Source organism: Mustela nivalis (assembly GCF_964662115.1).
Source record: "Mustela nivalis genome assembly, chromosome: 8".
NCBI classification, from domain to species: Eukaryota; Metazoa; Chordata; class Mammalia; order Carnivora; family Mustelidae; genus Mustela; species Mustela nivalis.
The window spans coordinates 97,620,082-97,636,335 of NC_139027.1; the positions used below are offsets into that span (position 1 = coordinate 97,620,082).

The 16,254-nt window shown below is 47.3% G+C and overlaps 1 protein-coding gene across 1 annotated transcript; it reads right to left on the reverse strand.

Moving 5' to 3' along the window:
- Positions 1-12,189: 12,189 nt before the first annotated feature.
- NXT1 (nuclear transport factor 2 like export factor 1) lies at positions 12,190-15,651 on the reverse strand. The gene is made up of 2 exons (XM_082743068.1): positions 15,515-15,651; positions 12,190-12,930 (listed from the first exon to the last, which is right to left on the reverse strand). Exon 2 carries the CDS (start codon positions 12,875-12,877, stop codon positions 12,455-12,457), a length of 423 nt encoding a protein of 140 aa, XP_082599194.1. The 5' UTR covers positions 12,878-12,930; positions 15,515-15,651; the 3' UTR covers positions 12,190-12,454.
- Between the last annotated feature and the right edge of the window lie 603 nt (positions 15,652-16,254).

Here is a 16,254-nt window from a genome sequence, read left to right on the forward strand (position 1 = left end):
AGTATGGCTTCCACTGTGCCTGGCACACTGCACTTCATGACAGAAAGGACAACCTTTCTGTAACACTACTGCAATCTTACTATCAAGAATCTCATGTAAGTATTTAAAACACCACATGACGTTAGAATCTGCTAGAAGTCTAAATATACATTAAAAACAACATATGTGGAGGTGCCTGGGTGGCTCAGTCAATAAGCATCTGCCTTCAGCTCAGGTCATGATCCCAGGGTCCTAGGATGGAGCCCCGAATCAGGTTCCCTACTCGGTGCTGCTTCTCTCTCCCCCATTCTATCTGGTTGTGTTCTCTCTCTCTCTCTTTCTCTCTCTCTCTCTGTCAAAAAAAATAAAATCTTTAAAACAACAGCAACAACATGTGTGGACAAGAGCAGCTAGGATTCTGTATTCCAGGTAAGATAGTTAGCATTCATTGCCAGAAAGACTTCTTCAGTTGGGTGTCATAATAACTCTAGTGCTTGACCAAGTGAAGAAACCAGATATGACTATCATAAATTTTATATTCAGTTCCCTTTAGAAATGCCAGATAATCAGGTTCAAAGGTAGAAATTATGTCAAGCTTCTTTGCAGAATTTTTGGAAATCAATAAGAAAAAAAACACACCAACAACCCAAAACAGAATTAGCAAAGAACACAGACAATTCAAATACAGGTGTACAAATAGCAGAGATTTCACTGACAAATGAAATAGTATAAAAATGACAGACCAATATCTAGATAAATTGCCCAAGGTTAAACACAACGTTTGATGCAGCACAAGTATCCATGGGGAATGCAATCTCAGGGTCAGTTAGGAAAAACAAAATCTATCTATTCACGGAACTGTCCTTACCCGTTAGCTATCCTGAAGAAATACAAGGAGGTGAGCAATTTTCACGTAAAGGCACTCACTGGAGTGCATTTACTAAAAGTTTAGAAACAGAGTACTTACCCACAAGGAGAGGACTGAATAATTTACATATATCTATGCATTGGTTTATTATGCAGTCACTGAAGTAACGTTTAAAATTATTTACTGGAACTAGTGGTAATTACTACACAATGTATACATTTATAAAGTATGCTATAAATGGAATTTTGTCAGCTATTACTTCCAGTAAAACTGGAAAACCTTGGGGAAATGCTCACTTTATCATAATGAGTAAAGGAGATTACACTATTCTCATAAGAAATGATCTGATTTAAAAAACAAATCTATAAAACTAGATAAGGAACCGTACGGAACTCGACACTGGGGAGACGCGCGCGACCGCCTCGGCCCCGCCCACCAGGACACGCCCAGCCGCTCACCCGGCGCCACCCGAGTCCACCCCGCAGTCCAGGCCACGCCCCTCCCGGACTCCCGAACGCACCACTGAAGTGAGGGCCAGGCGGCTCACCACGCATTGGCTGTCGGGAAGTCCGCCCTTCCCAGCCGAGACCTCTCCTTTTCAGGGCTCCTTCGAGGGCAGACGGCGGAGCTAGGGCGCTGGGTCACGTGGGCGCGCCGCCGCGGGTGCTGTCAGGCCGCCTTCCAGTTCGTCCTCGGTGGTCGCAGGATGATGATGTTGGCGCCATCCCGAGACCCGGGAAGTCCCGCTAAGGTGGGGGAGCTCTTGGTTCAGAGGGCGGCTGCGGGCAAGGGCGCCGGTTTGCAGGGGTCCCCGAGTACCAGCGAGGGGATAGTAGTCAGTCAGGCGTCGAGGCCGCGGCGACCCATAGCCTGGCGGCCTGGCGGCCTGGCGGTTCTCGGGAAGGAACGACGGCGCCGCCTACTGGGTGATTTTCTTAACGTTTGTATTTCCAGGCTTCCGAAGACCAAGAAGTGGCTTATTCCAGATGAAATGAAGCATATCTACATAACTTGGGGGTCAGTCAAAGTTTGAATTTTAGCACCCGCTGTAGATTTGGGCAGATCATTAGAACTTTAAGTTACTTCTCACAAGGTTAATTGGTGACTTTTAAATTTTTTAAATGTGTATTTTTTTTTGAGACCCCAATATGTTTCCGTGAAGCATCTACCTAGAGACTTCATTGCGCTAGGTCAGGCTCGGGTTGGCTGCTCTGCGGCGAGCGGGGAGGCCTCTCATCGTGGATACCTGCAACTTGAATGCCCTTTACACCTGCCTACGAAAACATACTCTTAATTCTTAAATGAGATTTTAATCGAAAAAACAAAACATGCATACTATAAAAATGGAGAGTCTGAGAGAATATACATCAAATGCCTTGTCCCTACATTAAGACCCTAAAATCCAAACCCAGACAGCTACTGTTAAGTTTTACATGAACTTAACTTATTGTTAAGTTTTTGCCAGTCCTTCCAGAAAGCCCACACATACAGCGCAAGCCTAAAAGGAATCTCATTTTTTAAACATGAAAATCAATTTTCTCAACTGTAAAATGAGGTTGGAAATAGTGCAAAACACCTTGAATAGTTCTTGGAATGTTGACTGCACTGCCTGTTATAACTATTGTTAATATACTACAAAGATTTTAAATTTTTATCTCCAAGATTTCATGTCCTTCATACCATGTACAAGTCTGCCTCTTATTATTTTCAAGGCTGCACAATAATCCATTCTGTGGGAATATTATAATTTGCTGAATCTCTTCGTGTTGAACATTTGAGATTTTTCATGATTATCACAAAGACTGCTATGATTAATTATCTTGTATGAAGATGTGTGTGTTTATGGCCATCTGCAACATATTCATAGAGTTGACCCTTGAGTAACAGGGGGTTAGGAGCACTGACCCCTCTATAGTCAAAAATCCACATACAACTTTTTTTTTTTAAGATTTTATTTATCTTATTTGACAGAGAGAGATCACAAGTAGGCAGAGAGGCAGGCAGAGAGGGGGCGGGGAGGAAGCAGGCTCCCTGCTGAGCAGAGAGCCTAATGCGTGGCTCTATCCCAGGACCCTGGAATCATGACCTGAGCCGAAGGCAGAGGCTTTAACCCACTGAGCCACCCAGGCGACCCCCACATACAACTTTTAACCACCCCCAAACCTAACTACTAATAGCCTACTGTTGTCCAGAAGCCTTAATGATAACATAATTTATTAACACATATTTTATATGTATTATATACTATATTCTTTCAAGAGAGTAAGCTAGAGAAAAGAAAAACACTAAGAAAATTATAAGAGAGAATGCATTTACAGTCCTGTAATGTAAAAACTCCATGTTTAAGTGGACCCACGTCATTCAAACCCACGGTAACTGCACATAGAAATGGAACTACAGGGCGCCTGGGTGGCTCAGTGGTTTAGGCTGCTGCCTTCGGCTCAGGTCATGATCTCAGGGTCCTGGGATCGAGTCCCGCATCGGGCTCTCTGCTCAGCAGGGAGCCTGCTTCCCTCTCTCTCTCTCTCTGCCTGCCTCTCCATCTACTTGTGATTTCTCTCTGTCAAATAAATGAATAAAATCTTTAAAAAAAAAAAAAAAAAAAAAAAAAGAAATGGAACTACAAAGATAAGTAAGTGTGTTTGAAATGTCACTTGCCCTCAGAAGAACCTGCACCAATCAGCATCCCCCCAAACTGGGCAGGAATGCTCCCTTCCCTGGACCCTAACCAACATGGAGTACAGCAAAATGTTTTGGTTCATTATCACTATGATGAATGAAAAGTACTAGTGATTCACATCTGTTGGACTTTTATTGAAAGTTGCCAAGCGGCCCATCACACTGTCTTACATGTTAAAAAAGATTAATTGAGGGGTACCTAGGTGGCTCAGTTGGTTAAGTGTCTGACTCTTGGTTTTGGCTCAGGTCATGATCTCATTGGTTTTGAGCATGAGCTTGCCCTCTGCCCTTCCCCCCACCTTGAGCTCTGTCTGGCTTGCTCTAAAATAAGTAAGTCTTAAAAAAAAAAAAAAAATGACTTGACTTCCAAAAGACCTGGAGGTGGTGCACATGGGGTTTGTGGTTGGATTAGTTCTATGGTGCATCAAACCATCATGCATTCAATTTCCTTTTTCCCTCTGCTCCTCAGTTGTTTGCTTGGCCCAGGTCCCTGAACCTGCTGCTCTGGCAGTAGCAACAGGATTATTCTGACTGCCTGAGACCCACTAGAAGTTTACCCAGAGATGAGCAGGGGTCCAGTACCTTAAAAATCTATTACAAGGGGGGTTCCAGGGAAATGGCCACAACATCCACTACAGCAATATGTAATTTAAAAGTGAGATTAGGGGGGCCTGGGCAGCACAGTCAGTATAGTGTCCCATCCAACTCTTGGTTTCAGCTCAGGTCATGATCTCAGGATTGTAAGGTTGAGCCCTGCGTCAGGCTCCAAGCTCAGCACGGTGTCTGCCTGAGATTCTCCTTCTCCCTCTGCCCCACCCACTTGTGCGTGCACACTGTCTCTCTCTCTCTTTCTCTCTCAAATAAGTAAATAAATAAATCTTTTAAGAAACTAAAAATAAAAATGAGGTTGGAGTGCTTTGTCTGATCTTAATAGGTCATCTGTATTGCTGTGATCTGCATGCATGTATCTTTCTACAAGTTTTCCAGTTTGCTAAGCCTTTTACTGATTTATAGAAATTATGGTAAAGGAACTGGTAAATGGTAAAGAAATTCTCTTTAAATTGTTAAGAAAATATCATTGTCCTGTGACAGATATTTTCCTCAATTTATTGGCATCCTTTAGGCTCTGACAGTGGCACCTCCTTAAATTTTGCACCGTAGGCACCTCATCTTACCAAGACCCAGCCTTCTGTCTATGGGACAGAGGAACTTCCTGCAGCATTTTTTTTTAAAGATTATTATCTATTTATTTGACAGACAAGAGATCACAAGTAGGCAGAGAGGCAGGCAGAGAGACAGGGGGAAGCAGGCTCCCTGCTGAGCAGAGAGCCCGATGTGGGGCTCGATCCCTGGATCCGGGGATCATGACCCGAGCCGAGGGCAGAGGCTTTAACCTACTGAACCACCCAGGTGCCCCTCCTGCAGCTTTTTTTCACAAATGAGACATGGTGCCAGAATTAGGCCAGGTTGTGGAGGAGGCAGGGCTGGTTTTTAAGGTCAACCAATGCAGCATCTGATCTCTGATCTTCCCCCCAAGACACCAAAGCTACCTGCTCTGAAAGCAGCTCCTACCAGACTGCCCTTCCCAGTCTGAGAGAATCAATATAACTTTAAGTGATTTGTGGGAGAATTTAGGATTCCGTAGTCCTGTTCCCCTGTCAAGTCTTAGCTGCAGGATCAGACTCCTAAAGGAAGCCCTTCCCATTCTGCCCCCAAGCCCCCATGCTCCAGGATTGGGCCTAGATTGTACCGATCATTGGCATCATCCTCACCCCACATATGACCACCCTCTTTCCCATGTGTTTCTGCTTTTTCCCTAAGAGGTGGCATCTATTTCCATTCTGTTGACCTTGAACTCAGCCATATGACTTGATTGAGCCAATGGAATGTGCAGAAGTCACAGTGTGCCAGTTACAAGCCTTGGCATCAAAGGGCTAAGCCTATTCCTACTTGAACCCTTGCACCTCTGCCATCACCATGAGACCACCCCTGGGAAAGCCCATTGATCCCAGCAGGAAGATGGGGGCATATGGATCAGAGATTTGCCAGCTAAGGTGAATCAGCTCAGCGCAGGCTAGAAGAGCACCCCTGCACACCCACCAACCATAACTTGCAAACTCCAATAAGATCAGTTATGCCTCAGCCTGGTGTCACCTGAACGAAGTAAAAGCTTCTGCTGTGTGCTACTGAGGTCTGGGGATTATCTGTTACGCAGCATTATTGAAACCATAAGTAACTCACACAGACCCCTACAGAAATCTGTGCAGTCTTTTCCTATTGTATTTACATATTGAACCCCGACTTCAGTCAATAAACTGCTAGCACACAGAGGTCTCACTTTGGGGACATACCTATTTCCAAAAACTAGCACAATGCACAGACACCATCTTAGCCAAATTCACAGTTATTCTGACCTGTGTTAGAATCTTAATAAGTCTTTATAAGCTTATATTTTACTTTTAGTAAAGACACAGGATGTTTTAAAATATTGCTCTGCTGCTTTGTTGAAAAAGTGATGAAAACACTGTTTACCCTTAATAGTGGGGATAAAAATACTTCACCTAGTCATCCTTAATTTCAGAAATGATGGGGACAAGTTAGAGATGACAACCTGAACACATCTATGCAGTTCTCTGGCATTCTGCAGGACCCCCGAAGACCCCTCTCTGGTTGTTCTTGCCCCCTACCCTGGTGATTGGGAGAGATTTCTGCTCCTGAAGGAACTGCTTGCCAGGAGACTCTTAAGGGTCTTATGGTCCTGCAAGCTGGATTTTGGGGACAGAATGCTAATCACGAGTGGACTCATTTGACCCTACTTGTCACTCTGAGGCAGACCTCCCATGGGAATTACCACCCACAAAATTTCAAATGTCTACCATGGGCTGAGTTCTGTCTGTGCCTGGCTCTTTTGCTGGCCTGTTCTTTCCTCTGGCAGGGGTGGAGGGAATCCCTGGTTCTAAGAAGAGGAGGAGAGCTTCCCTGAGGGTGGTCCAGGCCACACCCCATGCTATGTGGCCCAGCACCTTGCAAGTCCAGGTGGCATCCCCATCACTGCTGGCGGGGTTGGAGGAATGATGGAGTGGGCTGCCCTGGGGCCGTCAACTCTGTGCTCAGACTTGGGCTCTATGAGTAAGGTGGGCATGACCCCGGAGCACCCTGGCATCTCTCAGGCAGAATTCCCATGCCCATAAGGCCCACTTAAGTATCGCGGGCCTGCCACGTGAACAAAACACTTGACAAGTCCTTGGTCAGTGAAGTTAACGTCTGGCCTGGGCAAACAGGGCACTAACAAGTAAGAACGTTAATTATATAAAGGTTGGAATGCAATGCCTGCAGAGTCGCAGAGTCTGGGGCAGGGCAATCTGAGGCTTATGGCTCAGAATAGGACAAAGGAAGGTGAACAAAAACTCAAGGAGGTGCACGTGCAACCTGGGGACTCCTGGGAAAGATCTCCGGGCAGGAAAACAGCCAGTGCAAAGACCCAGAACCAGAGGAAGGGTGCAGGAATGACATAGCTGGACACCTGGGCCCTGCCGGAGGTCCCTAGCCCCAGTCCAAGGGCCCAGCTGATGGTCTAGAGAACCGCTGCTCTTGAAGTACTCTAGAGTGCATGTAGAAATAGGGATCAGTCTTTGAAGACTCAGGCTGCTTCCTAGGGTTGCGGCTCCTGATGTCCCGAAATGGGAGTACTTCTGTGGCTGCCTAAGATTATGGCTTCTTCATTGTATTTCAAGAAATGTCATGAGCAAAAAAAAAAAAAAAAAAAAAAGGAAAGAAATGTCATGAGCTGGTGTGCTCGACTACCACCAAGTGCTGATGTTTACTATACCAGCATGGATGAAGAGAGACCAGCTGGCCATACGTGGATGCCATGCTGATGTGGAATGGATAGCCCATCTCTAGACAGAAGTCTCAGGGTGAGTTTTTCAGCTCTGGCCCTTCCTGGTCATTCCACATCAGCACAGTCCACTGCCAGCCCATGAAGCCCCCAGAAACAGATGGCCAGATGAGTGTCTTCATTGTGATCTATGGGACAGTGAAGTTTGAGGGCTGTCTACCTTTGTTTTGAAACCACTCACCTGGTCACCACCCACAGATAGGTTTCAGGGATCTGCCAGGGGTGGAAAGGGGCTCGTCCTCCACATGATCTGTAGTGTGGAGGCAGGCCTCACTTCCCTTGTGGTTGTGCACAGGGCTGCTGAAGCCCTGTTTTCTACTGAGGTTTACACCTTGAATATGTGCAGTCTATCTGCTGAGTAATTGGCAGTTTTCTGTAAGCTATTTTTTCCCTTGTCCTATAAAAGGACCTAGTTATGAAATCCTGAAATATAAAAATTCAATGGCAATGTTGCCAAGTTAGTGCAGCTGGGAATGGTGGTGGGGGGTGGTTGGAAGAGTGTTGGGGGAAGGTTCATCCATGGCAGCTGGCCCCCACATGCACAGCAGTTCACACATATGCACGGCATTCCTTAGGGCAATAGCTCATCCTCAGGCTACAGCAGAAGAGTCAGGCACATACTCTAGCCTTTCCACTCCCACCTGACCCTGTCAGGAGAAAGAATACTCTGGAACTGGATTGCCTTAATCACTTTGTGCCAGTCAGTGAAAAGAAGCCAACTAATCACCTAACTCATATCCCTCTCCCAGCTGGGAGGTGACAACTAAAGAAGGACAGCAGCAGAGCACAGGCAGGTTGCTGAGGTCTCTTCTGCCTTGCCTCCATGGAACCTTGATGGGCAGGAGAAATTCTCTCATTAGATGAAGTGGGGTTTCTGCATTTCCTGTCCTGTGCCCAACAAGGACCATGGAACCCTGTCTGGTTCTGAGACATATTCCAGTTAAGGAGCTCCCTGTACCCTCTGAACACTTAGGCCCCGGTGGTGGTGACATTCTTTCCTCATTTCAGGATTTCCCAGCTACCTGGGAATGTCTCTAGACCAGCAATTCTGCTTCCACTGTACCACCCAATACAGATGGAACCAACCACATGTAGCTATTCAGATTTAAATTAATTAAAATAAAATAAAAACCCAGTTCCTCAGTCTTATGAGTCACATTTCAGGTGCTCAGGAGGCCCAGGTGGCTGGTGGGACATGCCTGCCCATGAGGGCTCTGTTGCAAAGCCTGATAACCCCCTATTCTCAGCACTGGTGGCCGCAGCTCCCACCACTCCCCTTCTTCCCTGTTTCCAGAGATCACAGGGCGATTTAGAGTTTACTGGTCTGTAGCATAAATTGGGCTAAGAGCAGGATGATCAATTAGTCCTAGTATTTCTAGGACTTTATTTATCTTAGCACTGAAAGCCCACCTCCAGGAACCCTGTCCTGGGCAAATTGGGTGGTCAGTCTATCTGGCTAAGACCCACAGAGCAAATAATGTCTGAGGGGGCTATTTGTGGGATGGGGCCAGAGCACAGTTAATGCTGCCATACATGGTCCCTTTGGTGGGGACACCTTCGCCATTACCCTGATGACACTGTATTCTCACTCTTAGATGAAACAGTCCTGCATTCACCTCAATTCCACCTCCCTCCCCAAAGCCTCAAGTGTGAGTAGAAGGCTCTGTGTCTTGTCCCTTCCCTCAGCTGGGTCAGCCACCATCTTGGAGGAGGCAGAGGTTCCCCTTTAGCCACTTGCGCCCACCTCTGTCACTCCTGGGTTTCTCAAGCATGAGCCTTTGGAGGTGAATGTTCTGGTAAGAGGAGTTTGTGCTCTCTGAACTTGTGATTTTTTCCTCTCTGAGGGTACTTGAATGGCTTTTCTGAGGCTCCCCACATCACTGAGGTGTTCTGGCCTTGGAAAACAGACTTCTTGTTCTGGGGGCTCATGCCTCCCTAGCAACTCTGAGGAACCCTAAGGGCCACCTCCACATTCCGGTCAGCTCTTCCCAAATGCCGCCCAGCCTGCGCTCCCTGCTCAGGCCCTTGTCTCGGCCTGGAAAACTGACCCAGGCTTGCTCCTGTGTACAGGCTCACCCCAGTGCAGTAGCTGCTGCCCCTTCCCCTACACTGTCTCCTCAGTACTGAACCCCAGGGTTCAGACTTTTTTGTTCCATGTCAGAGGGAAGTTAAGACCCTTCCCAACATGGCAGCAATGGCCTACCAAACCCAGCCATCCCAGGTGGATGCCACAGCACCGGCCTCTAGTAGCTTCAGGCTGTGTCCAGTAGGATCTCATAGACCCTTGACTATCCATGTCAAGCTAGTCAGACCTTGTTGGAAGTCCTTTCTCCCTGGGCTAGAGGCAAGGGAATTGGCACCCTACCATACTTCCCTGTTGAGGGCCCTTGGAGCTGCAGTGGGGGGATAACTTCCTCTCTTCCCAAAATGCTTAACTCCACTCCCCCTCACTCTCTTCACCCTCACTCTCCCATCTTATGAAGAAATCAACACTTGCACCCTGATGGTCCATGTTGGCTAGCAATGGGGTCTGGGGTTTTCTGGCTGTTGCCCATCTGACTAGATGGGAGATGGTTAACTCCTGCCATCACTGAAGTGGTTGCTAAACAGGGAGGGGGGTGGAAATTGGGTTTATGTATCTTCCTTCCTCCCTCCCTCCCATCACCCTTCCATATATATATTTTGCCTGTCTTTTCCTTGTGCTGTTTTTTTTTTATTTTTTTCTCTTACTGACTTGAGAGTTCTTTATATAGTAAAGAAATACTATGTCTGTCCTTTGTTGTACGTACTTTTCTCCAGTTTGTTACTGATGAGTACATTTGGCTACGTGTCTAAGTCAAACAACAGTGGCTTCAAGAAGATTAAAGTGCATTTCTTGTTGCCCCTGAGAGCCAAGGGAGGTCATCCAAGACTGGTGAGGGACTCCATGAGGTTGACAGGGAGCCCAAGACCTGCTTCTCATTCCTCCACCACTTGCATATGGCCAAATAAGCCTCATGGCCCAACAGAGCTTCTAGTACATCAACTTTCATACCTGCTTTCCAAATGACAGGGTAGAGGAAGATTGGGTGGAAGGAAAACAAAGATTGGCTGCCCCAGTCTTTCAAGGAAACTTCCCTGAAGTGTCTCATAACCCTTCTTCATACACCTCACTGTCCTCATCGGGTCTCAGAGCACACTAACTGTGTAGTCTAGGGAGGGGTGGTCTTTCATCTGAATGCTTTCCCAACTGAACCCGCTCTCCTTTGTTCCTGGAGGGGAGAATGGGAGGCCACCAGAGGTGCCCTGGTGCTCTCTTCAGAATGCCGTCTAGACTTTTAATTTCCCAAACCTGTTGTCCCATGGGAACACCCACCGCTGCTGTCTTGAAGCTTTTCAGGCCAATGTGATTCAGTCTTGAGATTTCATGTCAAGCTCTCTGATGGCCGGATGGGACTCGCACCCTCTATCCAAGGCCGAGATGACAGGTGGCATCCTACTTCACCCCTTAAGGATGAGGGTTTTCAGATCTGAAGGCCAGCATCTCCACATCAGTCTCTGCACTAACCTTCCCAGCCCACTCCACTGGCCTCCCTATGGGACAAAGCTCCGGGGTCTGACAATTCCACATAGTGATTTGGGACCTCACTTCCAATCTTGCAAGTATTTCACCAGCATCTCAGCTAAACTGCTTGTCTCTGCTTGCTAGGCATGTATCTCTATAGGAGTGATTGGACTGCTATTCATATGTGGCTTTGAAACTGAATTTATTTACCATTTTAAAAATGTCTTGCCTCCCAATTAGACTGTGAACTGAATTCCTGAGGGCACCTGGAACTAGTCTGGTTCTCCAGGACACTATACAGAACCATTCCCCTACAACACACTCACTGTCTGCCCCTGTTGCAAATCTTTTTCCTCACTTGGGATTAGATTTTACTATGGTAGGTGAGACATGCCCCAAACCAATAATGTCTTACAGATAAAATCTCTCTCATTTAAAAAGAAATCTAAAGGTAGGTGAACTAGGTCCATTTGAATATTTCCACATAGTTAGCAAGGATCTAGGCTCCTTCCAACTTAACACAACCCTACCTTTAGGGTACAGCTGCCTCCACAGCCCAGAATGAGCCAGAGCCAGTGGTCAGGCCATCGTAACTGCTCTCAAGGAAGCAGGCAGAGGACTGAAGGGTTTACAAACAAGAAAATTCCCACAATTCTCCATCACTGACCAGGACTTAAGTCATTATAACAAACCCTCTTTTTGGTGGGTACTTTGTTCCATTCACCATTGGGCTTCAGAAATTAGATAAGGAGAAGGGCATGAGGAGCAAACTGCGATCTGTGCCTCCATTACACATCAGTATTCTTCTCCTTCTCAGAAGTTCCCATTCCAATATCCTAGCCCATAAACCTATCTCAAACCTAGCACTCTTATTAAAGAAAAAGTAACTGGGGAAGACAGTGGCCATGAGATCTCATTTATTGGTCAAAGGATGATAGAACCTTCTAGTTCTGTTTTTTTTTTTTACAGTGGTAAAACAGAATTAGAGTTGATATTCGGGGTCCATAAAATCAGCTTCCTCTTAAAAGCAGTTCCTCACCTCTTCTTTACAAGAGTAGTTAATACAGCTGCTTCATTTATAAGCAGTTGTTAACTAACTTTTTAGTATTTTCCTAAAGAATTTCATTTCAGGTGCTTTCTATTAAGCTTCTGCCTTTAACCCTCCTTTGACTCTGCCTCCCTCAAAACTTGGACAAACACATCAAGGAAGGGAAAAGAAGCAACATTTTTACTATTTTATTTGTCAGAATTTCCAGAACCAGGGTCTCTACTGGACAAATAGAAAAATAGAAAAATCGACTACTTTGAAAAGGCATCTATGACAAACAAGAATACACTCAGAAAGGGGCTCACAGGACTCCAGCAATTGCAGAGTTAAGCCAGGGCAGTGTGGCCTGACATAGGAGAAAGGAAATTGTGTCCCCACATTTTGAGATGTGTATTTCCCTACAGAGGTGGGCTACAACAGAGGCCTTTCCTGGCCCCACTAGCTGGCCCAGTCTTGGAACCGGAAGCAGTCACTTGCTATCTTCCACACCGTGTTGCTGGGTGAGGCCTGGGCAGTCAGAATGAAGTTTTGGTTGAAGTCCCGTTGTTTGTTGCCTTCAAACTTCACTGTTCCACAGATCACAACAAGGACTGTGGTCTGGCTCGGGGTGGCTTCATCATGGACAGGCTGGCAGTCTACCACGTTGATTTGGAACTCACTGGAAGGTAACATTTCAAAAAACTCACTCAAGGACTCTTGTCCTGAAACAGCGTTTCCGTTCCACACCAGGGTGGCCGTGCCCATGTACAGGCGGGACAGCAGACGCCGTCGTTTGTCCATGGTGGTGTAGTACACATTCACAAACTCCTCAGCAGCTCTGCAGGCCTGATCCACGTAGGTCTTGAAGTCCACGGATGCCATCTCTGCCCCTGATGAAGGAGGCCCAGGTGCTCCTGCGCCTGAGGGAGTGGAGGCTGCGAAGCCGAAAGGTTGAAGAGAACCCATGTGAATGCTCTAGTTCGTTCTGCCCCAACAGTGGAATAATTCTCCTTTTCTACTGGTAGCAAAACAATTACATACTGTAGGGAGATGACTCTAGGCTCAAATTTTGTTGACACCTAATCTTACTAAGCCTCAGTTTGCTCATTTTAAAATGGAAATATCACCATTCATGACACAGTTGTAATGTGAGACTTAAACAAGACAGTGTCCACCAAGTGCTTAATTAAAAAGCCTGATACCTACATGTCCAAAAATATGGTAGCTATTACTATAAATTTAAAAATCTCATTTTGTAAAAGACAGTACATTCGACTATGGAAGGTCACTTTTTCCTGGAAGCATGGACCAGGTGTGACTGCCCCTAGAGAAGTGGAGAAACAGACAACAAAGGCAACAGTGGCCCAATAAAGACCAATCAGATGGCATATGATCCTCAGCTGGTGGCGAGTCTGAGAAAACCTATCATGAGCTCACCCAACAGATACTGGGAGAGCAAAGAGAAGGCAGATTTCTTAAGAGGATAAGAAAGTAAATGTCACTAGGACAGTACCAAAATAGTGGTCACACACCTCATGACAAGCAAACCTGGCAGCTGACTGGGAATAAGAAGGGAGGGCACCTAGCTTCTGTGAGCACAAATACCTATCAGGCAAATCCTGTGAGCCAAAATGAAAGACAAGTTAAAAATGGAAAGGCAAGTTCTGGAGTGCCTGGGTGGCTCAGTCTATTAAGCATCCAACTTTTATTTCAGCTCAGGTCATGATCTCAGGGTTGTGGGATCCAAGCTCCCACCTAGCTCTGAGCTCTGCACAGAGTTGGCTTTTCCCTCTCCCTCTGTCCCCTCCACCCCCAACAAATAAATACAAATCTTAAAAAAAAAAAAAGAAACAAGTTCTATGGAATAGAAGGTTGGAGTGGTGGCATCAAAAAAGAATCTCAACTATAGCTGAAATGTCACCTTCCATTAAAAAAAAAAAAGGACGTCCAAAAGCATAAAAAAAAATTATGATTTGTTTGTCTCAGAGTATGGTATAACTGTTACAGCTCTCTGCTCTCTTCTGCATCATTAAAATATTTCACTAAAAGTGGGGCACCTGGGTGGCTCAGTTGGCTAAGCATCTGCCTTTAGCTTAGGTCTCTCTGGTCCAGACTTTCAATGGGCTCCCTGGGAGTCTGCTTTTCCCTCTACCCCTCCCCCCTGCTCGTGCCCTTTCTCTGTAATAAATAAATCTTTAAAAAATTTTTTTTAAATATTTCACTAAAAGAAAAAAGTTCATGATAGAACATTACTAAAATAATGGATATGTTTAAATATACACTTAAACTTTTTTATTTCTAAGACATTAACCTTTTTTTTATATCATGTCATGAAACAGATAAAAGATCTCACATAGAGTTGGGAAAGAGTCAAGTACTCTTAAGGGCTGAGCAAGGTGGAGGCCACTGCCTCTAGTAAAGAACCATAAAGAGCAGGTAAGGAGCTTGGTCCTAGAAGTAAGCAGTGACAGGACCAGGCACAGACAGACATCTCTGCACTCCCTTCTTGGAAACTCAAGCCTCAGCAGACACAGATTATGAACTGGGTAATCTGCTGCTTACTTTACATATATCACACCTCATTAATGGTCACCACAAAAAGATAAAACAATTTTACAAACAAAAGGGAGAAACTTAGGGGTTGGATCAAGGTCCTGGCACAGTCCTCATGTATCTTTATGAGAAGGCACCTGGCCTTTGAAAATGTCAGGACTATGTTGTTCTTTTGCTTAACTATCCTTTACCTGCTTATCTTCAGCCTTCACTTGTCCTTTACCTGCACTTAAGAAATCAAGTCTCTAAGGGCACCATTCCAGGACTGCTAGTCTGAAGTTGTCCTTTCAGCGGCCTCAATTTCTCTCTTGCTGGAATTCCTGACCACCCACATTACTCCTCACCCTCAGGTACCCCAGTCCCTCCACCATCTCAAGTCATTCTCAGAAACGCCCCCTCCGCCACCCCTGCTCAGTTCTGCCAAAGAGACTTTCCAAACACACCTTAGCAACCTGTCCTGGCCCCATACCAGTAGGATAAACACCTCCTTGTCTTGTGGTTCTGCTACCTACCAGGCTGAAGCTTGCCCTTCTCTACTTAATCAGAGAAAAGAATCATGGAAAGTGAGATAAGCATGAGGCTGTGAACATGCCGCCTTCTCTCGGAAGCCCACACCATCAGGATCTCTGGAGCTGGACCAGAGAAGATGCAACAGGCCTCATTTCTGGCGGTGAGTCGCTTTTCATCCACGCAAAAAACAAAGCCAGCCCTCCCTGGCCATCTCTGGGTCGAGACCTCCAGGGCCCCGACTCTTCATCGCCAAGAGGATTTATTGCCAAGCACGCCGCAAGGGCAAAAACCTGAAGCAGCACTGCAACGACACCACGAGGGAAGACAAAACCCGGCTGACTCCTGACAATCGGGGGAGAGCGGGGGGGGGTGCACGTGGCAGATGTCTCGCGAGTCCCTAGGCCGGCCCTGGGGTTTTCAGACTGCCGGGCGCGGGGGACGGTGGGGGACACCTACCTTCGCGGCTGGTGACGTCCGGGGTCAGTGCGGGCGGAGGTGGCGTCCACGGTCAGCGGGGGGGCGGTAACCCCGGTAGGCGGGGGTCGGCGACCTCGGCCAACGTGGGCGGCTCGAGTCAGCGCGGGCGATCCCGGTTAGCGGGGCGAGGCCCTCGGCTCGCGCGGGTTGTCTCCCGGTTACCGTGGGCGGCGGCGCCCGCCCCCCGCGCGACCCCCAGCTCCACGGAGGGCCGGCCCCCGAAGGTCGCGGGGCGAGCCTGCCTAGGATCCGCGCTCCTCCGCCGCTCGCCTCAGGAGGAACCGGAAGAGCCGCCCTTCTCCCACCCTTCCTCCCAGATCCGCCCGGTCGCGGAGATGCCTGAGCCCGGGAACCTGTCGGCGCTGTCCGCGGCTTCCCGCGCGCAGCCCGCCGTGCGCCGCGCAGACGCCAGAGCCCACGGCTCCACCCACGCCCGCCTCCCATGACGGGCAGCTGTGCCAGCCAGCGGGACGGAAGACGGGGAGGCTAGCTCCGCCCAGTTGTGGCTCAAGGGAGGAGGTGGCTTCCGGGAGAGGCACTTTCCCAAAGACCGCAGGAAAAAAAATCAGCGGTCGAGTTTTCATTGGCTTAACCGGTTATAGAAACCGGGCCAACTGGTCAGGTGCGATTCTTTATTGGATGAAATCTCCTAGGTCCCGCCCCCGGAGCTAGAGACGCGCGAGTCTCTCCCAGCTGAGTGGAGGCCCGCTTGACGGGAG